General features: G+C 39.4%; 1 protein-coding gene across 2 annotated transcripts in view; it reads right to left on the reverse strand.

Annotated features, from left to right (window-relative positions):
* Positions 1 to 17,839: 17,839 nt before the first annotated feature.
* GALNTL6 (polypeptide N-acetylgalactosaminyltransferase like 6) overlaps positions 17,840 to 25,496 on the reverse strand; it is an 834,312-nt gene continuing 826,655 nt past the window's right edge. For both annotated transcript variants that reach the window (XM_067551729.1, XM_067551730.1), the window contains 2 exons: positions 24,258 to 24,407; positions 17,840 to 18,840 (listed from right to left, as the gene is read on the reverse strand). In XM_067551729.1, coding sequence (XP_067407830.1) covers positions 18,673 to 18,840; positions 24,258 to 24,407 — 318 coding nt within the window. In that variant the 3' untranslated portion in view covers positions 17,840 to 18,672. The remainder of the gene's footprint in view (positions 18,841 to 24,257; positions 24,408 to 25,496) is intronic.

Genomic DNA, 25,496 nt, shown 5'->3' on the forward strand with positions numbered 1-25,496 from the left:
TACTATCCTCTCCATAAACTTCTCAAGCTCAGTCTTGAAGCCAGCTAGGTTTTTTGCTCCCACTGCTCCCCTTGGAAGGCTGTTTCAGAATTTTACTTCTCTGTTGGTTAGAAATCACTCCTCTGATGGTTAGAAAAAATTATATTATTTAGATACAGCGCATATTTTGTATGTATATAGTCTCATACGCCAACAGACATTATGAAATCTAATCACAGCTACACATTTGAAACTGCTCAAATGGTCAAAATTTAATCTGTGTACTAAAAATGTTGTTTGCTCAACATATTAATGAAAAGCTGCACTAAGAATTTAGCTGAAAACTTTCAATATATGTACACAACACAAATAAGTATCTTGAACTGCTGTAACACTGTTTGTATTAAACACTGCTCTTTTGGTGTCAGTGATTATATTTTGTGATTAATTATAGTGGCTTGTTGCGTCACTATTTGAAATGCAAACCTTGTTTCCATATTGATAAGTTTGTTTAACTAGCTCTGCTGTTTTTCTTTATAATTTGAGCTAGGTAGTTTTCTAAAATCTGAAAAAAATACTCCTACTGTGCATCAGATTCTGCATTTTTTTTTCATTGGCACGATGTTATTCTCATTTCCATATGCACAACTATGGCATCAGATACCACAGTGATGAGTACCATCTAAGAACCTAAAAGAAACCTATGTAGTTCACATTGTTCTGGATTTGTGATAGAAAATCAAATTATTTGACCTGTATCTTTACCTTGATAGTGTCTCAGAGTAATAGGGTGGATATTCTTAGCTTTATACAAGCCTGGACTTTCTTTTCTTCTTTTGCTTCATCCTCCACCCATTTCTGACAACCCTGAATTTCCCATGATGGAATTATTGCATCTTTAATTCTTTGAAAAAGATCATGTGGAGGAAAACTGTGATAAATGGTCAGATGAGACACCGGTTCAGAAAGGAGAGGGTTTCTTTTAAGGAGCTAAGACTCAGCAGTAGCATCAGGAGTGAGGATCTGTTCCCCAACCACCTGTAGCCAGAACTTTATGGACACATGGCCCCAGGAGCATCCGTGTCCCTTCCAAGAGCACTACACTGTTGGCAGGAGCCCTCTGTGGAACTCACAGGAAGGTGGCTCTTTAAGAAATATAAACTCATTTGCAGTAGCAGCAGGGGGAGGGAGCTAGCTGAACACCTTTCTACTACCCTACCTGCAGAGACAGGAATTTCAAGGCACATGGCATCTTTACAGTTAGTAGTCCTGATTATGTCAACGGTTCTGACTTCTGTGTGCTCCTTGCAGAGTTAGGAGACAGACTTTGGAGTGGAAAGGGATCTAATTGAGAGGGGTTAGGTTATGGGCTGGCCAGGGTGGCACCTCCAACAGCCTTGATTGCAGTGACAGCAGCATACAGGTCCCAGGATCAACGTGCCCTCTTGTACCTGACAGTTGCAAGGATCCACCCCTGTCCCCTTGGTGGTGGTGGCGGCGGCCTGGGAGAAACCTGGGAACAAGATAGCCTTCCAGCCTTCTCATGGAACCAGCATCCTAAGGGAGGGAGCCTGAGGCAGAGAGATTGGGTGGATGGAGCGACCTCGTCAGAGTGTTTTTGGGATAGTTGCTTTTTGTTAAAGCAACCTAGACTATAAACTCTTTAGGATAGGGACCTGCCTCATTCAGTGTTTTTGTTCAGTGCCCAGCACACCAGGGACCTGATTTGACTGGGGCCTCTGGGTTGTATTGTGCTATGAATAGTAACCACTACTTGCTAGGTAGAGAAGTGATTGGGGATAGTCTACTACATGGAAAGGGGAAAGCAAACAAATACAATATTCTAGCTGAGCCTGCTTGATAGGGATGCTGCGAGTGCCATGATGCACTGAACTCTGTCTGGGACTTGGTAGTATGCCAGGTGTATGAGCTCAGAGACAAGCATTGAGGCACTTCAGATGCTAGGCACCTGGAGGCCCTACCACAAGGTGGGTCCCCTCCCCACTAAGCACTCACCGGCATTGCTAGAAGGAAATGGTAGATCAGTTCCTGGAGGGCACAAGAGGAGACGATAACCCCGTCCTATGGTAGCTCCTCAGGCCTAGTTCCTGCAGTGGACTATCTAGTCCATCTTTTTGTTGAGGGCCACCTAGTAGTGTGTAGATTCCAGTATCAGGGTTCAGTCTCATTGGCTGCGCTTTCTTTGTGGGCCCCTCTGCATTGCCCTTCAGTTGTCTATTCATACAGGTTGTTGCATGCATGCAGACTGCTTCCCTGTATCCTTCAGCTGCTGCGGGCCCTCTGCCAGAATGAAATGCAAACCTCATCTGTTTGTCTTGTTCTTTCAAAGTCTACACACACTTACACACATACTAATTCCAACAGGTTGTGAAGGAAGAAAAAAGGAAAGATTATTTCTATTTTTAAATACAGGAGAGGTGCCCAGAGATACTGCAGCAATGGGAGCCATAGAAGGATTGAGCTAGGCAGCTAAAAAACTAAAACTGGCAGTTTCACCTCATCCCCAAACCAGAAATTAACTAATCAGAGAGATACCAAACACAAATAAACCCTGCCTCCCCCATGGACACCATTGTGACCCGTCCATGCCTAGGGCAGCCACCTGAGAATGCCAAGGTCAGGGCAGGCTGTAAAAGGAGAGCAGATTCTCCCCATACTAGTGGGTGACACTGAAGTCAGACTTCCCAACCAGCCACAAACTGTGCTTCTGATTCCCCACACTGGGTATCAAGAAGCCAAAATAAAATATACACAGCCCCCTTTACTGCATTTCAGTCTCCGGCTCCCAATCAGCCACTAGGTCCAGTAAAGAGACCAATTGTTTAAAACTCTATGCTCTTTACCAAAAAGGTTTCTCCTGACCCCAAAGGGTAAGCCACAGTACCAGATCAATATAAGTTTGGATCTTACCCAAAATACCACGTTGCCAGCCAATCCTTTAGTAACTAAAACTAAAGGTTTATTATAAAAAGAAAGAAACAAACTATAAGAGAAATGTTAAAGGATTAAAGCAATCAGATACATACAAATGATTTGAAAGTCCATATACCTCAGGTTTCTAGTAGAATTGTGGAGTTTGCAGGCTTGTATAATCCCTCTGGTGTACATCCAGTACCTGGATGGGTCACAGTCCTTTGTTTAACATCTTCAGTTCAATTCAGTTGTAGATGAGTTGATCCAGAGGTAGGCTGGAGACTAAAAACAAACTGGATCTCGGGCAGCTGCCTTTTGTGTCCTTTGCCATGCTGCTTGTGGAAACTTACAGGAACAAAATGGAGTCCAGAGTCACATGAGTAAGTCCTAGTGACGCATCAGGTATATCCCTGGCTTCTCCCCCTGGTCCATTGTACCTGTGAGTTTTCTTAATGGGCCATTAAGCAGACTAGTGCTGCAGCCATCCTGTCTGGGGTGTCACCCAGACACAGCACAATTTGAACATAACACATGAATATAACACATAAACATAAACATCATCATCGTACTTAGCACATTATAGCCTTTCTAACAGTACCTGACATTGCATATCTCACATGAATTACTATGATTTTGACATACTGATGTTAAACAACATAATAAATGCCCCCACAATCCAGCCAGCGTGACAACCATCACTTATTATATCGGTCACTCCCTAAAAAGCTAGGCATTGCAGTCTGCCATGAAGGGTCATGGTATTTCAGATCAAGGTGAGAAGTTCCTCACTGAGCACACCCTGGTAGCAACATTCTCCCTTTTATACCAAGAGGATTCCATTTTGAATCCTCTGTTGATCAAATAGGGGTTGGTCCTGCTTTGAGCAGGTGGTTGGACTAGATGATCTCCTGAGATCCCTTCCATCCCTAATCATCTTCAATGATTCAAAGCTGTGGCATTAACAAACTGACAGAAAAGTCAAGACAGATGATCTCTCAGGTGAGCAGGCTCCAACACATTTAGGGAATTATAGGTCAAAAATCAACATCTTAAACACTATCTGGCAGCCAATGCAGAGCTTGGAGCAGTGATTCCCTATGCTCCTAGCGCCATTTATTGTCTACCAAGTGGACTGTCACATTCTTCAGCAGCTCAGTTTCTGGATTAGTTTAAGGTGTAACCGCACATGGACCGTACATTGCAGTTGGGAGGTGCTAAATAGGGCTGATTGGAATTTTTTGGTAAAAAATTAGATTTTCAACTAAATTGAAACATTTTGGAAAATATGTCTAATTTTAGTGACTATTCCTGCAGGAAAAAGATATTTTGCAATGAACAAATTTGTTTTGGAAAATTTTTGTTTCAGAATTCCAAAATGGCATTTCAATTTTTTCTTCATTTTTATATTTTTACATTATTGCACAATATATACTACTACTACTACGACATGTCATAATAGGACATATTGTAATAGGTGAAATATTCTATTCTTTTTAAAATCACTAAAGAGCAGCTGCTACTTAGTAATGATTTAAACAGTCTTCTTTTCTATACCAAAGCGTCTCCCGTTTGTGCTGAATTAAGAGTTTAATACTCTGACACAAAAGTTTTTAAATTCTGAAATAAAATTTTTCTGGAACTGGAGTAATTCAGAAATTTGAAACTATTTGGATTTTGAGCTACAAGATTGTGATAAAAAGAAATGTTGAAATTTTGAGTTTCAACCAGCTGGCCCACGGGTTTAATATTTATTCTTGCTCCTTTTGACCCAAGTGTCTAGTCAATTTTTGGGGCAATGGGTATGTTCCAGCTGGAAGAGAAATTGATGGCCTCAGGTATTTTTTTTTAATGCTGTTTTGTTTATTTACAAAGAATGTACAAAGTTCGGTGTGTCTGAATGCAGAAGGAACCAAAAACAAGAGAAGCAGTTTCTCAGCTTACAGCCCCAAGCCTCTTAAGCCAACAGATCCAAAAGCTCTCTCCCTAGCTTTTTCCAGTCACACTGTGCTCAGAGAATATTCTTACGCTTTCTTGGGTTTTTTAGCTCTGCCTCTCTCTCTGTTTGGACTGCATCCTCAGTTTTTGTATGTTCTCTCACACACCCACATATACCTACCCAAAACCATACTCAGCCCAAAAGGTCATGGGCAGTTTCACTCACACCATTTGTCTGAGGTGGGATTGTGATCAAAAGCACCCCTGTAGTCACACCCTACATACTAATGTAATCATCTTTGTACAAAACATGCCTTGTGAGGTATCATTTGAAAATTAGTCATTCGCTGCTCAATAATGTTATGGTGAAATGTATGTAGCCACAGTACAGTATATGTAAAGTTATGAATTCCTCATATGATGCTATTAGCACGTTTCAAACTAGGGAGCCCCACCTAGGCTAAAGTTATTAAACAAACCCATCTTAAACACAGGAATGTGTTTACACTTCAGTTTTCATATCCTCCAGCCAGCAAGGGGAGGAGATGGCAGGAACAGAACAATTTGCATTTTTTCAAACAAGTGGGAGAAGAAAGAGCATTGATTTCCTTCATCATTAGACTCCATGCCGCCTTCCTCACTGTTTGGATAAACTTTATTTGGAGGGGTAACCTTCAGAAGAATTTACTTCACTTGGTCATTGGACTATAAAGAAAAGGGGCAGAAAACCCCAAGATTTTTCTCTCACCTAAGAAAACAAAAACACCAGCCTCTTTGGTGATCCTGACCAACCAAAGGGACAGTCACCATCTTGATGGAAAACTGTGGGTCAGAAAAGCCATGTCAAACAAAGCCCTGAAGCAAAAGTTGCGAGATTAAGTTTTAGAATGTGTTTTCACTTTTATTTGTTTGTAACCATTTCTAATTTCTCTTACACTTGAATTCACTTAAAACCCTATCTTCTTTTGTTAATAATCTCATTTTATTTTTAATCTAATCCAAATCAGTGTTGTGTTTAAACTGAACTGTTTGGTAACTGCAGTTAAAGTAACTAAAACTGTTGAATATTGACACCTTACTGGGATAACGAATCTTAATATCTAAATTGTCTGGGAGAAGGCTAGAAAGTGCAGAACACACACATTTTCAGAAAACCTTGGCTTGGGAATGTGTTGGAGTCACCCTGCAAGTAGTAACCAAGTCTGGTGGAAGCCAGTGTGTGATTAGTGCGTTGCTGGCAAGCTGTTGGAGTCAGAGTTGCTGGACCAGGGCTACACCTATACGCAGACACTCAGGTTGTGACTTTCATGCTAGTAGGCTGTTTGTGAGCAGCCCAGGTTGGGAACTACAGCATCAGCAAAGTGTTGCGAGGCACCCAGGGTTACAGGGCAGGTTGTGACACAGCCCCTGACTAGTCTGGATTGCACGCCAGAATGTGACTGGAGTTTATGTTTAAAGATATGTAAATTGAAGGGTAAAGCCACACCTACTCACCTCAAAGGGGTTTTAACCCAACCCATAACAAGGTTTCACCCAGTTCATAAAAATATGTAGTATTCCTTTAAACATAGCTTATTTGAAAGCCACCAAGCAAGGCTGAAATAAAATAAAATGAAATTAAACTTTTTTAATATTCTTGGCCTACTGCAAATATTTACATTCTGCAGAAAACCAAAAACTTCTAAGTGGTGTTAGTGAACTTACACCTTAGTCTTTCTGAAAATGAGGAAGAATATGGAAATAATAATGGTGATTATTGCTATCATGTCCCGGGCATAGAGGATGAAATCCTGATGCCATTGATTTCATTAGGGTTGGTTAGTATTTCACCCAGAAAATATAAATCTTTCAATGTATGCTCACGCCTCTTCAAAAAGAAAAGAGGTAGAAAGAGAGACAACCAAATTATTACACTTAACTCTCCTTTCTATCAAGAAAATTAAAATACAGTCTGGTATAAAGGAGATCTCAGACATGGCAATGCTATGCATGTATTTATTCCTCACAAATGTATTTGCTTTAAAGTGATCACAGCTCAAACATAATCTAGATCTGAGGCCCAATCCTGATAGTGTTACTCAAGCAAAGTCCCATTGTTTTCAGTTAGCATTTCAGGATTGGATTTACCAACTTCTAAAATTATAGCTGTGTAAATTTTGGGCTATATGTACACTTGGAGCTAGCAGTGTGATTCCCAGCTCACATAGACATACCCGGGCTAACTCTGATCAACCTAGTGCACTAAAAGTAGTAATGTAGCTCTGGTAACAGGGGCAGTGCCGAGTGTCGGCATGGGCTAGCTTGATGAGAACTAGTGGGAATATGCCAACACAAGGTGGAATTACACCCTTAATTCCAAGTGTAGACACAGCCATATTGATGATAATATTATAATGAAAGTTTGAATGAAATGGATTTCTAGCCCAGTATTGAATAAGATTCCCATTTACTTCAAGAGGTTTTGGATCAGGCCCCATGCTTCCTATATTTTGAGTGACCACACACTCACACTTTATGTCTTACTTCCCAGTGGTTTTTAGCCCATGAAGTTGGGCAAAGAGGAACTGACCAGCTTCCTTTCTCATGTGGTCTAGAAAACAGTACTATGAGAGGAGGGGCTAATCACCATCTTCAGAAAGGCATATGTTCCTCTTCCTACTCCAAGTTTCATCGCCTTCCCAGAAATGCCCTTGCATGCAAAACCCTTTCAAAAGCCATTCTCCTAGAAAGTTTGCATCTGATACTAACAAGAATTGATACAAAGTTCATATAAGCCTGTCTTGTATTTTATGCAAATGCTTTACTTGGGCTGTGAATTTCAGATGATAATGAGGATAGAAACTTTACTTAGCCTATGTTCAACTTCAGTCTACCTTATTTATCTTAAAACTAATGCTAATTTTTTCAGAGACATCTAAAATGGCTTTTTATTCTTTAAATAATAATTGTCCTTTGTTCCCAGTTGTTTTCTTGCCGAGCATAGCTTTCCTGTGATCTTAACTACTCCAGTCTCCTTTGGAATCCGGTGCTAATTTTTGCAGCTGTCTTGTTATTCAGGAAATCTCTTCATTTTATTTTAAAGCAGTGACTCAGGGATATTTGTCAAGGGCTACACAATTGAACTGCCTATAAAGGATTAGGCCCAGATAATTTAGTTATTGGATTGGCTAATATGGCAGTTAAGATAATAGATTTTTTCCTCCTCATCTGCTAATATTTTTTAGTTTTGTTTTGATTAGACACCTTTTATGCCTGCTAGAGAAGCACAGGCAGTTATTTTAATGGGCACTTGTTGTCTCTCTCATCACCTATTAGTTTTAAAGGTCTTGAAAACCAAAGCTTGCTTAATTGAGTCTTCAGAAGAGTGCTGCAACAAACAAATGCTATCCAAAAGAGATTATGACAAAGTAATCCCTGGTGTAACTCCACTGACTTCAGTAGGATGTCAGGTATTAATCTATTTGGAATAATTTTTCACCCACAGCCCTGAACAAGTGAAGAGTATGTGGATAAAAATATAAAAGCATAAACGAATGTAAATAAACAAAAATCATTCCTTGCTCACATGAAGGATAAATAATATACATAAGCAAAAATACCATGAAAAGATGATGGAATCTTGTCATGAATCTACCCAGCATGACCTATCAATTGCTGCATTGCATCTTCAGATTGGTTCAATAGGCAAAGAATTCTTTTACCAACAAAATCGATGCAATTTCTAGTTTATGGATAGTTTCAACTTCAATTTACTATCTGTGGGGCTGAACAAGCATGTTCCAACCCACCTAACGAACTAAGGATATGACGGTGAGAATCATCTCAGATGCACTTAAATAACTAGGTCAAGCAAAAATAATAAACACTGGGTAAAATCCCGGCTCCATTGAAATCAGTTGGAACTTCGCCACTGACTTTCAAAGGACCGGGAATTCACCTACAGAGTCTGACTTAGCACTCACAGAGAACATACATAGGTATAACACTGTTACTTCTGTGAAGATACTCCCAATTTACTCCATTGTTAGATCAGAATCAGGCCCTTAGTATCTTTTTCAGTTCCTTTCTTTTTACTTTGGGCTAGTGTGTATGCATACAGCTGCCCTCTACAAAATGTCAGATAGATATACTCAAGTATGCATGTTCATATCTCATTCTAGTGACTGAGTCACAGAGGATATCAGCCCTAATATTGCCATAGATAACAGATTCTCTTTTAAGCTCAGTGACAGAGGCTTGTGTTTTTTGGAGCGGAAGATTTGTTTTGTCCCTGCTGATGATCATAAAGCCCATGCGGTCACGGTGGGTGGAACAGCAAACGGTTATGAAATCCCATGAAGCCACATAATTGTTATACCTGCTTACTCATAAAAAGCTTTTCAAGTTCTTCATCCACTTGACAGAGTAGGTCATTCTAGTAATAATGTATAAAAAGCAAACTGAAAAAATAAATACTGTGATTTCTGAGAGGTATTTATTCATTCAAATCAAGGTAATTTTTTGGAGACTGTACTTTAACAATCTCTTCCTTTTGTGTCCCATAACTTAATACAATTGAATATAAAACAGGAGGACAGGTGAACAATTTTTATTCCATATTTCAGGATCTGCATTACAGTCTAGTAATTTACAGGCATGTGTTCTCTGTAAATCCTTTAGGGTTGACACGAAAATATTATTTTAATGCATTAAGTTGATCAAAGCTTCTACAGCCATGATTAATTAAGATTTAAGCCAACTATTTTAGACTAGTCAGCACAGAAGTGTTTGCTTACATTTTGTTTATTATAAAGTATATATTATTGGTCATAGCTCAGTTTATAATACCTTAAATGCACACACCTGAAAAATAAATTTCCCATGATTTCAGAAAGATTTAATAAATTACAGTAATAAACGATTATTGTACTCAACTCCCATGAAATTAGACAACTAATTGTACCTGTTAATTGGTCATGATAGTCATCATAGACTAGCTCTCCAGTGGCTAGCATTACCTATTTGCTGACTGGAGCAGGAATATGCAAATTTCTCTCAAGACATTGTCTTTAAAAGCAATTGGATGCTTAAATCTCCAGACATCATCTGATTTGGATGATGTGAAATAGTGAGTAAACCTTGGGGTATGCTCAGGAGCATTGTGGTGGAATGGACTAGAAGACTGTAAGAATAGGATCCTCGCAGGAAAGGATGTCTAACTGACTGATATGTCTGGAAGAGGAGATGGCTGTCATGTAGGTCACTTTGATTGTAAGAAAGGAAATGAAAGGGGGCGTTAAACCCTAGACTGAGACTCCAATTTGTCACTAGATGCCTGGCAACCTAGCTGAGGTGCTAGACTACTTTAAGTAATTAAGGGATGGAAGGATGGATTGCCAAATTATCCAGATATCTGGTTAAGAATAGAGCTTTGAGGGCTGATATTTGTATCCACAGGGAAATGTAAGTCAGTCCAAAGTTGAACCCACCCTATAAGAAATAATGAAAGGAATTCCTAGATGTTTTGAGAAGATAGATATACATGGACTGGGAGAAGACTCCCCACACTGATCAATAGATTAATATCGTCAAAGCTTTCTTGGATGTCAAAAGAATCTCTGTAATATAAGGGGAATAGCCAAAAGAATCCTGATTAAACCCTGATAACCTCTCAGTTATAAAACTACGTTGACAGAGTACAGATGGAGAACTGGACCTTTGTGGAGATACCTAGCTATGATTTGGAGGTCTACACAGTAAGAAGGCAAGAAGCTAAGTCTTAGAGGCCAACCCTTAGAGTCAGTCTGGGAGATCTGAGAGACCTGTTAACCTCCTGTGTGGAATCTTTCTTCCTTGGCCGTCAGTCCTTTCAACCAATTATCTGTGGAATCATACTCATTCTCAGTCATCCTAGGAGTTCCTTCAGTGGACAGAGCTTCTGTTCATGTATGGCAGCTAGACATAACTGACTTTGTAGAAATGGCATCGTCAAGTTCCATGCTGCCTGAGTTTCAGTGATTTAGCTGCCAGCTCTGCAAACTCAGCTTGAGTTCTGGGAGTGAAGCGGAGTTCTTTCTTTCCTGTGCATCTGTGACAGCCACCATCTTGGCGGACAACTGGGGACCTCAGGAGCTAAAATCATGAGCTGTTAACATCTTGAGCCTAAGGATCTGTAATTGCAGTTGTGACAGATTCCTATCCTTTGCAGATCAGCACAGAGCAGTACTTCAGTTACACTTTTATAACCCTTCAGTGTCTTTTCATAGGTGTGTCTTACTGGAATTTAGTACAAGTCTTTATAATACACAAGATGTATGCAAGGATACACAAGGAAAAACATCCAACTCATTCTCTCATAGCTTTGACTCTGTAGGGTTAAGAGGAGGAAAACCCAATAAAATCTTGGTTTTTGTCACCAAATTAAACAAATGTGACTCTGTATACACAAAAGAAGCAGACCTGTTGAGTAGGATGCTTTTTTTTAAATCACTCAGTCTCCTTTCAGAGTAGGACTGCATTTTATGGAGGTGAGAGCAGATGGAATACCTGCTGCCAGATGCTTCTGGGCTTATGGAATCTTAAATACCTAGATGGGGAACAAATATTTAATAATGGACTCTTCAATCTAGTAGAGAAAGGTCCAACATGATTCAATGGCTGGAAGTTGAAGTTAGACAAATTTGGACTGGAAATTAGATATACATTTTTAACAGTGAGAATAATTAATCACTGGAACAGTTTACCAAGGGTCATAGTGGATTCTCCATTGCTGACAATTTTTAAATTAAGATTGGATGTTTTTCTAAGAGACCTACTCTAGGAATTTTTTGAGGGGAAGTTCTATGGCCAGTATTATATAGGAGGTCAGACTAGATGATCACACTGTTCCTTTCTGGTTTTGGAATCCAAGAATCTATGAATTTACTCCCTTCACATCCAGGGAATATAAAAGTCTTATGTGACCCATAGTCCTTCCCTATTCTGAGCTATCTGTTTCCTCTGTCCTTTTCCAACTAAATCAGCAAGTCATAACTTCCTCAGCATCCAGCCTCGCAAATTCCTCCGTCTAGGCTTGTGACTCAGGATCTTCCTAATCTAGTTTTATTGCTGTCAATCACTTCCCTAGGCTAACAACCTCTCAGTTATGAATGAATCATGGGCTTGCCCTAGAAGATCTCTGCTCCCTCTTGTGGCCCAGACTATTATTTTATTCTAGTTCTAATGCCATTTGGGATTTTCTAGGCAAATTGTATCCAATATCATATTGTGCAAATCAGATAGGGATGCCTAGAGCTGAGAAGCAGACAGACTGGACATTTGTCTGTTTGTGATTCTTTCAGACTAGGGAGTCATGGGCTCAAACTTTTTTTAAAAAAAGGTTCAGGAATAGGGCTGAGGTTACTGAGAACTGTGTTTTGCATCCTATTGAAAATCTCTCAGACACTGGCATCACTTATCACTGACTCATTACATCTCCTCTACTGTACCCCGATGCCAGCTTCAATACCCAGTCTGGTCTGTCTCTGCATCTCTAACAACCATCACTATGCCTTTTTCCCATGTCACTCACAACACATGGAATGTCCTTGGCCCAGTCTACAAGGCCATTAACCTCTCTTCATTCATGTCCTTCCCAAAGATCCACTTCTACCAGGATGCGTACAAGAAGTAAATCAATAAACACGTTTAGTTTTATATCTAATTGAAAAAAATAACTTGTTTCACGTCCTTCCTTCATTACTCCTATCCTATTGTCGATATTTCATCATTGTTCGAAATTAGATTGTAAGCTCTTTGGGGCAAGAACTTTTTTTGCACAGTGAGGCATCAAGTACACTCTTGGGCACTGTAAAATAATAAATATCTAAGATAGGTAGACAGATGTCACCAAAGGTGTCTCAGACATACCACACAAACCGCCATGGTAGAAAGCTCTTTAAAATATTAAAATCACAGCCCATTGTTAGCCAATCAGCATGCAGAGCACTGCTACATAATATTTGTAAGTTCCATTTCACTGGGTGATAGCACTGGTATTATTGATACCTGGCAGGCCCCACTGCATCGAAATAGTGTCAAAATATACACCTTCAACAATGTCCTCTGAACAACACTGAACTGGAAGTACCTGAAATGTTTTTCAATTCACCTCTAGTTAAAAGTTAAACTGAATTCTAACTAACGTTTTGAATGAAAAAGTTGCTTTTTCTTGCTGAAATCATTTTTTGAGGGTATTGTGCACACAGAATAATCACAGAGGTAATACCATAAGATTACAAATACTCCTCTACAACAGTTACAAGGAGAACAGAATTGGTTAAAAATAACGCCATCAACTACAGATGTACCAATTTCTGATTCAGATCCAGAGTACAACTTGTAATTACAAAACACTGCATAGGGTAGAACTACTAAGCTTACCTACTCATTCAAACTTTTTCCAGGTGAGGACTTTTTTTTGAGAACAAGAAGTCTAAAGAACCTTTGACTGCTGTGTCCAGAGGTGCCGGATATTTTTCGTGTTAAACCTGCATCTCCAACAGCAACCACTCTGAGTCCCATCATAAATATTATTGCAACTCCTCATTGGCCTATACTCTGAGATCATTTTTGGAAGCTCACTCTTTGTTTCAGAAAAGATGAGCTCTCAAAAATGATGTACAAAAAATTCTGGGGTTCTTGTGCTCTTTGAAACAACTGATACAGCACAGATTTGTGGGGCAGCTAGGCGAGTCACGTTTCTTAGTCCAGTCCTAGCCAGCTTCTACTCTGTAATCAGTTCATGAGCTGTATGTGTCTAGTACCCATCACAAAATTGCCTCAGGTCAGTTTTTCAGCATGAAGACTTTGAAGCAATTTTCATAGCCACCTGGACAGATATTAAAATACATTTTTTTCTTTTTAATGTTCTGATTTAATGTGGATTTCACATGCTCACATAAAAGCTGGACAAAAGAGGTATAGCATGGGTGGTAGCAGCAGTGCAAACCTCCTGTTACGGTCCTGCTAACATGCTTCAACTCTAATCTGTTTGGATAAGATGAAAGGGTAATGAAGTCTCCATTTTATCCAGTCTGCAGCTTCTGCTGAGACTGCCAGCAGGAAAGCAAATTAGCATCAGTTTTGATGGGAATACCTGTCCTTTGTGAAAAGGATTGAGACCACTAACTTCATTTCACTGAACTAGTTTGAACCTTTTGCAACCGGTTTTCCCTGGCCCCAGAATTTCACTTAGGCCTTGTAAGCACATACTGGTACCTGGTAAATTGTCAGCACTGAATGGGTTAAGAAATGCATGTCCATTTTCTTTTAAGCTGAGATATCTTTATCAGGATGAACAGTTCTGAAGATTGAACATTTATTTCAATATTTAAGGAGCATTTTGTCTATAAACTGATCTTATTCAGATATAGAAATATGAATTATGTTATGCTATTAAACACCCATACTCATTGTAGCAGAGTGGATTGCTGACAGCATTGTCTCAAAACAACCTGACTTTTCTGAAATCAGATCACTACTAATAAGAAGTGAAATCTTGTCACAACTTCAGGACTTCTGCAGCAAGATTACTTCTCTGACATGTCAATCATTCTGACAGATTAAAGAGCTGCGGATGCCTCCTGGAAACATTGGACAATCATTCTGTTTAGAAATAGCTGAGCTGACATGATTTTATTTGCCCCCCTCCGATTCCCACCTTTTGTTATTTTATAACTTGGGCTATTTGCTTGAAAACAAGACCTTGCTTTCTTAAGAGTTTTAGTTGGACCTGTTGCTTATTCCACTTTCTCCAGCTAAGGTCCTATTCTCTGTTACATTATAATTTCTGCAGCAATTACCTTTGATGTCACAAATAGATCTAATAACCTTAAAGTGAAAAATAAACTGCAGGAGCTGATAAACTCTTATAAAATAAAGATTTTATTTTCACGACTATGTCAATAGACTCTCTCCTCCCCAAAACCCCGTGTTTTTAGAAACAAAAAATATGGGTCCAGATCATCAGTTGGTGTAAAGTGACATGGTTTCATTGAAATTCATGATATGTAGAACTAATTCTAAATAGTGCTTTTAAGAGTTTTGTGTAAAAGCTATGAAGAAATGCAACATTTGTTGTGATTTTAATTAATTAACAAATTATGTGGTTTGGTGGGAGTTCTCCAAAGGCCCACGTCTGCCATTTTGGAGAGATGCATGCTGACACTGAACAATGAAGGAAGCAAAATTTATCTTTCATTCTGTCCTTTGAGCTGTGCAGATTTTTGGGGTTGGTGGTGGTGGAGGGGTATAGCTGTGGGAAGACTCATAGAATTTCTACACATAAATCACCCATAGAACTCTAGTGAGATCCATCGGAGGCTTTTCTCATTATTCAAGGGAGGATTTAACTTCATGCCTCAAAATCTCAGTTGCAGATGACAATTTACGACTAAATTAAGCTTTTTTGCTGAAGGAGCCATTGTTTTGGCAGTCACATCCCATTCTGAAGACCTATTAACACTAATGTGATTATGTCAGAAGTACATTTGAGCTACACTTTTTGAATGAATTTTAACTTGTGTGGAGCCAGCCTTAAGTCTGCCACACTCTTAGACCCCTTTTCCCTGCTCCACCAGAGTTTTGCTCAGCATAGCAGTAGCGGCAGTAGGGAGCTGGTTATGGCTTCCTGATTCTGTGCCACAACCAGCAGGTGAAAAGTTCCTTGAGTTCAGCATGCTCCAGCCACTCCCCTTCCCAGTCCTCCCTGGCTTCAACATGTTCTTCCCCCCTCCACCAAAATACCACAGGGGGTTTGAGGGTGGAAGAGAGGTTGTGATACCGAAGCCAGCTATGTTAACTACATCTGCTAGAATTCCTCTGCCCTAAAGGCATCTTCAGCAATGGGGCCAGTGTGGTGGGGATGCATGATATAATTTTTATCCCTTAGGACCATGTGCCTGAAATCTGGCCCTTGATTTAAGCACTTTTTGTTCATTTAGGGTGTCTTGTTCTAGACATACCACACGCAATGGGCTCCCTGATAATTTCTCTGTGTGAAATTATGCTGACCTCCTTCTTATAGAAAATGGAAACATTATCTGGAGCACCTTTATGTTTTGTTAAAAGATCTTAATCTCAGTGCTTTGGAAGTTTGTTGACTGATAAATGATGGATTTTAGAAAAACTGTCAGATTTAAACAAATCTTGTCTACCAGCAAATAATGGGAAGTTTTCCTCTGACAGAGGTTAGTATAGAGCCAGCACAATACTGAACATCTGGAAGAGGCATAGAATGTCTTTGCCAAAACAGCAGTCTAATGCCCATTAAATATTTTAATCATCAGATGTTTAGGATTCATTCATATGTTGAATGATATAAACCAAGCAACGTTTTGTACAATTGACATTGCTTAGCCAGGTGAGATGGGTTTAGAACAGTCCTCCTTGGCCCCTTCCACCTCAAACATTCACTATTGATAACAGGCTTTGAGGGTTATGGGCAAGTCCAAACAGATATCCTGGGGATTTCATTTTCACCTCTACTTCTAGACATCAATTTTTCTTTTATTTTCAAATCCTCTTTCCTCGTGCTTAAGATGCAAATGAATTGTGCTACGAGTCCAGCAGCTGAGAGTGATGACAATCTGTAATGCCCAGTCTGGCTCTAATTACTGATAACTACACAAAAAAAATCAAACCCTCTTTGAAAACTCAGATCATCATCAGCCTCTTCTGGGCTCCAGTTCAAGAGACCCTGAGATTAAAGTTTGGGGTCTTCCATGCTGCAATGCAGCGAGTCTTCAAATTAAGTCTGAACAGTAACATATTTAAAGACGTAACGGGAATAGTCTAACTCTACAGACAGATTGCTCCTTGAACATTTGAAATAGATCTTTACTCATTTGCTGCAATTGTCCAGCATATAGTTGCATTTCATACAATTGATTTTCCAGGACATGCATCCTGAAGGCTCCAGGATCTGACATGCTCCTTCTAACATGTCCCTGAGACCTGCAGTTTAGAAGCCTTTCCCATAAACAGCACACAAGTGTGGATAACATAGTCATCCTCCAGGTACAACCATTGCTCTTCACAGATACAGTTGAAAGAGCAATAAACAAAACCAAATCACCCTCAACTCTCAGGCAGGACAGTTTAAATATGAAAATTTTGGTTAGCTGGCCACATTTCTAGCAACATAAGACCATCCAAATTTACAGAGTAACTTCATACAAATTTTTGAAAGTGAAAAGTGCTATTAACAGCCATCTGTTGTGAGCTTTAACGTCTGCATTCATGGAGATTTCATCTCTTGTTTCAGGTTTCAAGTAAAACCAGGCAATTTAAATGTGCTCTTAATTTTAGAAATCCCGGAGCTCTCTACGGAGGCCCACATTGGTACTCATTGATTTCCACTGTGGAAGAAGAACAGGTCTCTCCAAACAAATTTTTAAGCCACTCACTCTTCCCCCGCCCATGTCAAAAATATGTAAGATCTGATGGACACTATGTGCCACAATGATCATCAGTGCAAGAAAATTTCTGTCTTGGGTTGGACAGTTTTGTTTATGCTACTAAAAGGTCAAAATACTGAACATTTTGAAATTTATACTTGCTTTTATTTCCTAACTCCCCCATCCAGAGATTACAATGCCTTTAGCTGAAAACTGGCAGTTTTTTACAATGGATTTCATCAAGTTTTCTGCAAAACAGCTAACTAGTTTTATGGAACCCGCTTCCCCTTTGGCAAAAAACAAAAACCTCCTCTCCACCCAAAAAAACCAACTCGATCTCCTGCAGGATCCTGTAAGATGCATTGCAAGGAACCAACACTCTTCAGCTGATGCCAGTGTACCTATGATTATTTGGCTGTAAGTCTCTCCTGGCTTATGGCAAACAATTAGCCTGTCATTCATGATGCCTCTCATGTCTCTAATTATTTTAATTTGATTTAAAGCAATTTTAATTTTAATAAAAATACTGGAAAAGTAAATACAGATTTCCAAGGGAAATCTTTTCTGTAAACCTTGCATTGTGCTGCTATTATTGGTGATATACCTTCTATTGAATGACTGTTCAAGATTGAGTAGCCTTGTCCTTTTAGCCTTTAAATTGGATGAAGACTAGATTTGAATCACAGTTGATTCAGTTGATGAGTGTTAGGAGTTGTTTCATATATGGAAATCTGATGGCTTTTTTTTTTTTTCCAAACACTGAGGAGAAATGGGACTTTTGAAACCTTAGAAGTCTATTTCATGCTTCATTGCAACATAATTCTAAACCCTTATATTTCTACCATTCCCATTTTGGTAATGAAAGGTATGTAATGGGGAACTGTTTAAAATCATCATCAGCAAGCTGAGGGTTAAACCCGCTTATCCCAATCTTTATTAAGAGAATGGCACCAGATCATATAGTTTGTCTGGAGTGCTGGGAGATTGTTAACATCTTAACCTGTGATTTCTGCAGGTTCCCATAGCAGTCATGCACGCCATATACCCACCCCAACTTGTAGCATCCATTCAGAACTACTCACTACAGCAGGATTTGACCTGAGAAACGCTAGAATTTTGTTTTAATTTATTAACTCTGAATGTTTTGAAAAGTTTTTTTAAATAAAGTTTTCCCTTGGCCAGCAAGGGAATTGTCAGCCTGAAGTTCTCAGCAGCATCTGGTGAGGCTCTCAGCCAAGTTCTTCAGATACTGTACATCCACAATGACAACCCATTGGCCTTTGCCATGGCATTTGCTTAATCCTCAGAAAAGACTTCCTGGATCTAGGAAACTTAATTCCTGACTTCTTCGACCCAGATGCTGGCCAAAATGTAGTCTGCAATCTGCATGTAATCATCTGGTTTCTTCCTAGGAACTGGCTTTGCTGTTAAATTTTTCTAAAACAGTCATATTAATATGTTCAAAAATCCACTGCTGAGTTTCAGATAAAGGATCACATCTGTTCATAAAAATCTTCTTCTCAGCTGGGTTGCAATCTATGCAGCTGTTGCTTACTGGATGGAACAAAGCTTTGTCCTATGGGAATGAGAAAAAAAAATAGAATTAAGTAGTAAAGGCAAAATGATTAAAAGTGTTCTTATTTTCTAGAACTTGGATTAACACAACCCTAGCTGAGGTGATTTAGTTTTCTGTAGAAATTCTCTGCACAATAACCTACAGTGAAAAACAAAGCTATTGTTGGGGAGATATAGATAGCTGAGTGATTTCTTAGGACAAAAAGTGTTTGTCTTATCTCAGGGAATAAAAGCACAGAGACAAATGGCAACAAGCAACGATCCAGTTTCCTATCTTCCCATCTTCATTAGACTCTAAGAAAAGTCTGCTGTACTTTTCGTATGTGTGTGTATTCAAGACAAAATAACCTAGTCATCTGAAGGTGGCAAGGACATTATCCTTCAGAAAATTGGGGATACAGACAAACCCTAGTGGGAAGGGGATGTCAACGAGGTTAATTTAACTGAAGAGGTATGATGGACAGGACTGGGAACCAGGAACTCCAGAGTTTTAATCACAGCTGACCATGGACTCCATGTAACATTGGTTGGACAAATCACTTAAATGTTCTGCCTCACTGTCTCCATCCGTAAATAGGAGATGATATTTGCTTCCTTGCCTTACAGAAGTTTTGTGAATATTAATATTTAAGTTACTTAGAAAAGCAAAATGGATATTTATTAACAACTGGGAGTTTTGGTTAGCTGGAGTTTGGTTAAAAAAGGACTGCACTGTAAATAATGCAAGCTCGATCTCTTACGATTTGGTTTACATCAGTCTAAATTCCAGCTGTACTGCTTACTAGAGAACACTGAAGACTAACATTGAATTTAAAATATTAGGTAAGGAAGAAAATATCCAATGGATGCTGATATTTGAGCTCTAATGTAATGTAATGGAAAGCTCTAATGTATTTGGGTTTTGCCTAGTGTGTGGGTGATTAAATAGCTGGAAAGTTTCCGATGGCTGTACAATACACTTACTCTAGCTGTTGAAATAACATTTCAGATAATCCCTGATAAACATATCCAGGTTTCTCCCTCTGTGCCAGACATGACTCTATTGACATTCAGTACTAATTCAGTACGTGAACACTTGCACAGCAACAGAATATGGGGGAAGAAAGAACAAGAGGCAAACAAGAAAAGGCTCCTGTAATTTAGTCTGACCTATTTCTATTTTCAGTACCTGCAACAGACAGGCCAAATACAAGAGTGCAAGACCCAGTTCTGTCCCTGGGTGGTGGGAATACATCTGGCCTTCTTTAATGTTGTTTCTCATCTCACACATCATCACTCCCCAAAGCTGATACCTGAACACAACTTTTTTTTTCTATATATTTAAAATAAAAATAATTTACAGAGACACTGTCAGTGCTGCCAGGGCTAAACTGGCCCTACAGGCTGTGTTTGGATCACTAGATTACAGGCTCCTACCTCGCTTTTCTCACCTCTGCCTACCCAATTCATTGTCAGAGCAGGCAGGGTATTTCAATTTGCAAGAATCCTGGATTCTCAGGGCTCAGCTGCGCTATTAAAGCATTGGACTAAGTAAGGAATGTTGCAGAGCCACACTGCCCAATGAGAACACAAAAAAGACCCTTAGGTGCAGGTGTGCCCTTCTTATTGTGGCTGGCCAGTGCTACAGGGGTGTGGAGGCTGCTCCTTCCTGCCCCTTCTGTAGCGGCTAGTGCTAGTGCTGAGCAGTCCCTGCACTCAGGAGAGTGCTGGGATTGTAACTGGCCCCTGCTCTGGGGTCTATGGAGAGGAAACCTTCTTAGGTCCTCCTTCACCTTTTGCACAAGGGCCAACCACAGTCTGGTTCTCTGTGCTTTGAGACATCAGGGTCCTTGAAAACTGGAATATCCTGGTTGTGCACAAGCAGAAAACAACCTGTTCCAGCCGGAGAAATGTGCTATTCAAAAGCACTGTTGCCTTCCCAAAGAAAGCCAGTGCACTTCTGGGTTAGTAACTGTAGACTTACCTTAAGTGGGTGGATTTATTACAGTTGCAAGTTTTAGTAATTAGGAAGCAGACAGTGTCCCTTTAAGAACAGCTGTTTCTATTCTGAAAAACTTCTTGGTTCCTTAATAAACAAATGTCATCCATTGTCATCTCTAGCTTTCTCTGGCCTAAGGTTTAATTATTTTTGGGTCACGGATTTCAGTGGAAATGGAATCAGGACCATAAGGGGTAGCAGTAGTTTGTGCTTTAAAGCATAATTTTCCACTTGCAGCCAGAGGGGCATAGGCATAAATCCTCCTTCACAGCCAGCATAAAAAGCCACAAGAAATCCTCCTGTAGATTTCAGTCCTATTGGGGAAGCATAATGAGATTTTTTCTCTGCATGTGGGCAAGTCTGACTATTATTTTAGAAAGAAAACCTTTTCCATAAGATAATGGACTTACTAGCAGGCCAGGACTGCTCAAGTAATTGGTAATGAGACATAGAACCTTTCTCTTCTTCTAGGTCACTGCTTTAACTGTGGCAAAGGTCAGTGGTGACTGAAAGTCATTATCCTTGGATGGCTGCAGTAACTTATCTAATAAGAGGTGATAGCGTCAGCACAGTTTCTACCAGACAGGTGTCCACATGATAAAAACCACCGTAAGAATGATACCCCCCACTGATAATCTCAGAAAAGAAGCTAAGGGTTTAATGTGCATGGTGAGTGAATTACTCTTACAGTTTGTCCCTGCACCTCAGTCAGGGGCAGTCTGAGCAAAATGCACTGCTTTTGTATCTGTTCTCTGGACTGAGAGCTTGAGTTTCTGATGCTGTAAATCTAGCACCTTTCATAATCACTACACTTAGAGTAAAATTATATAATATAATTAAATTGGTCTTTTACAACTGACTTTGTTTTTTACTAAGTCAGTCTCTACTTCGATACATGTAGAAGCACTACAAATGGCAGTAAAGGCATTAGAGTACATAAATTGGATCATGCTTTATCAGATTCAAACCATCATTAGTTCATTTGAAGTGATACTAAAATAAAAATTGAGGGCAGATCCTTTTAAGGGAGAAATGGAAAATGGCAGGGATTAACTAATATGTCAGCATGGTAAAATTTGCTTCATCTGAGGATTTTATAAGATTAATGACAAAAATTAAAGTACTTCATGTGACATGAGAAAAAATAAAAGTAAGAATTCCATGAGATCACTAAGAAGGTGTGGGGACGAGTGGGGGTGATGTGGAACAGAGTAACAGGTCTGGTCTTTGTTTATGAAAAGGGACTGTTTGTTATCTACCCACAGACTATTATTCATATGTATATTTTTGCATGATTAGTTTAAAATTAATGGACACTTGTAAAAAGAGCACTGCCAGTCAATGCTTAATTTGTAAGGAAAGAGGTGCCAGGGCTCGAGCAATTTTTACTTTTGTAAATGATGCAGCAAGCCTAGAGGTGCCGGAGCTATGAAACTGCCACGGCTGCTAGAGGTGTCAAGGCTCAGCCCTGGCACAGGTTAAGGTCTGCTGGCATAGTAAGGTTAGAGGCATGCTTTTTTTTTTTTGGGGGGGGGGGGGGGGGAATATTTCCAAGCTAGCAAAAACCCTTATGCAGATGCAGTTATACCAATGTAGTGTTTTTTGTTGGGATAGCTTTTTCTTTCGGGGAAATAGTGTAAGCACTTTTTTGCTGGTATAAGCTGCATCTATATTAGAGGGAGCGGGTTTGTTGGTATACTTATTTTGGCAAGTTTGTAGTGTAGACCTGGCCTATATCTGATGTAAGGCAATGAATTACTTAATTCACAGTCAAGTTCAGTTGAGAAATCAGCTTAGATCAGAGCAAGGGGAATATATTTAACCAGTAGTTTTGCAAGGTCAGCGGATCCTTGTTTTGAAATTATGTAGCTAAACCAGAGCCACTTGTGTAACTATGGCAATTAAGGAGATAGACTGCTACCAGGTTAGTATTATGGTTAAGATTGTGTCAGCACTTTCATGATAAAAATATTTTGAAGGAATTTCTAACTCAGATGTAAACATTTGACTTGTCCTGAGAATTGTTATGAGTGCTCAGCCTTCTATGTAACAAAAACAAACCAGTACAGGGGACTCAGTGGGACAGCATTTTTGAAAGTGCCACTATTTCATTGGCTGTCTACTGGATTCTGTCCACATAAAAAATGATGAACCAGGTACAGCGGACAGCTCCAGACCTGCATTTTGTCACATGTATCTGGTACATTAGGCACCAATGAAGTGTTTAAGTTGTCAAAGCTTCTTTCTAGCAGCTTGGATAGGCACAGAAATAAATTGGAAGTGGATCTGAAGCGGGAAAGTACTATTATGGGGGTACAGAGACAGCCGTTCAGCTGGTGTGCACTGGCAGAACTCCTCTGACTTCAATGGGGAGCTGGCTCAGAAATTCTAGCTGGATTACAGATGCTACCTCAGTTTCGAAGATATCACATTTCTGGAAAGCCCTTTGGCACGTCTCTGATTGCAATGTAACTACTGGACTAAATGTCGAAGGTCCATAACTAGACACCTGAGAAAAATGTCTGTAGCTAAACTATTTATAATGGCCATAGTTCAGTTTATTACAGTGCATCATCTCAAACTAGAAAGTGCTACTGAGATGTGTGCAGTAATATCCAAATCCTGGCCCTTAAGCTCAGTTTGCATAAATGTGGACGCATGGGGATGGTGGTTACGTGGAGGTGATTGAAGGGTGGGAAGGGATCTCTCAGCGTTTCAAAGAAAACTGCCATGGTTTGCTGCTGCACAGAATGCAACAATGAAACTGTTAATCAAAGTCAGTTACATGTTAATAATCTTATTAGAAATTCTGTTCATAGTACTGTGGCATTGTTTACCCTGAACACAGTTTCCAGCATGAAAATCACTATTTTTAGTGATTTATAAAAATGGGTTGAAACAGCAGATCAGAGGGACATTTAAACTGCTTACCCTTGATTTGTAAACTCTCTTTTTTGTGGTCTCACAACAACGCTTTTAATGTTAATTTTTGGGGTTTTTTTTTTGTGATTGACATGGCAATTATACTCCTTAAGGAATAGTAAAATATTAATATTTAACCCACAAGCAATATTTCTTGCTGCTGTCACATTGAATAAAAATATTCCCAGTGGTGCCTTTGTTAAAATGACACACACGTCTTGACGTGTCAAAATGGTAAGGCATCTTTCAAGGAACAACGGGCTCACTTTGTGTTGGATTAAGTCCGTATTAATTTAACTTTGACCTAAGTAGCTGCAAATGCACACAATGTGCATAAATGCCTAATACATATTAAAAGAAACATGCTCTACAGAGATTCCCATTTAAGCTAAATTGGAATAAGCCAGGATGGTTTTTAAAACCAATGTCTTTTGACTGGACAAACACATTGTTCTCTAAATTCAATACAGACTCAAGAGAGTTTAGAGTATCTAAAAATGACCGAAGGTGACTCCAACCTTCCTATAGCTCCAATGCTGGTTACCCTTCATCCCATGACAGTCATACAGTGTGACAGGGCTACTGTGCGAAATGGCATCGAAGCAGAATTTCCTGGTGTGAAGAGGTTCCCCGGGGCGGATGTCTTCTCTCCAACCAAAGGTAAAGAGCTACAAAAACAACCAGGCAAGATGATAATATATGGCCGTTGAAAGACATTTAAAAACACAAAAACCAAACCAGTGTATATGCCCTTACTTTGCATGTTAGGTTATAGGATTAATTAGACTCCAACTGATGATCCAAAGTTCTGTTGGCTAAATGAGTGCATTAATAACAACATAGAAAAAACACTGCTAATGGAACAACTGCTAATTCTTGGCAGAAAAGGAAAAGTTTAAATGACACTAATATTAGTTATTCTCCCATTTCTAAGAAGAGGGGGATAACTCTCAAGTTACTGACATAGAAGAAATTAGTAAACCTTTGAAATTCCATATGTAGGCAGCATTCTGCAGAATCATTGAAAATACAGGTGCAAAATACATGGATGTTCAGAAAATACCTTGTAGCTTAGCCTCACTCACACAGCATTTTTCTGACCTTCACTTAGAAATCACTAGGGATAGTATCTCAGTCAGATACATAGACAGATCATTCCACTGCCGAATTTTAGTCATGTTTAATTTACAGTTTCTTTTATTTATAGGGTATGCTATCATTGCCTCTTTTTTGCCCCCTCTTTCCCAAGCCATTAAGTTTTATCAATCTCCCTCCTCTACGACTTGTGATCTACATACAAATCATTAAAGCCCTTCTTCATGTGGTTCTGAGAGAGATCCTGGAGGTTTACAGTGAGTAACAGTATTCCTGTTCAATCAGACACCAGCTGCCTGATGTTACTGCGTGGCACCACAAGTCTTTCATTCATATGATGCAGGTGACAGGCCTGACAGCACCAGATTTAAAGATGCAGCATGCATCTTCCTTTCATGTGGGCCAGTGTGTAATACAGGTTACAAATTTTAAGTTTAATATATTGGTAATTAGTTCTTCTACACTGTACTATCTCTTTAGCAGAGTTAAGCTGAAAGTTGTTTTTTGTAGGGCCAACTCTGTCCTTTGGCTCTTAGAATGGCTGTTGATTTCCATGTAGTCCGAGTTACATCTATGTAGTCCAGGCTATTGAAGTCAAGGAGATCAGAATTTGGTTCTAAGTACCTCTGTCATAGGGTGTATATTTTAACACTTTCATTGTC

Source organism: Emydura macquarii, unplaced genomic scaffold, assembly GCF_026122565.2.
Source record: "Emydura macquarii macquarii isolate MOO-44397 ecotype Brisbane River unplaced genomic scaffold, CSIRO-AGI_Emac_v2 contig_1363, whole genome shotgun sequence".
Classification (NCBI taxonomy): domain Eukaryota; kingdom Metazoa; phylum Chordata; order Testudines; family Chelidae; genus Emydura; species Emydura macquarii.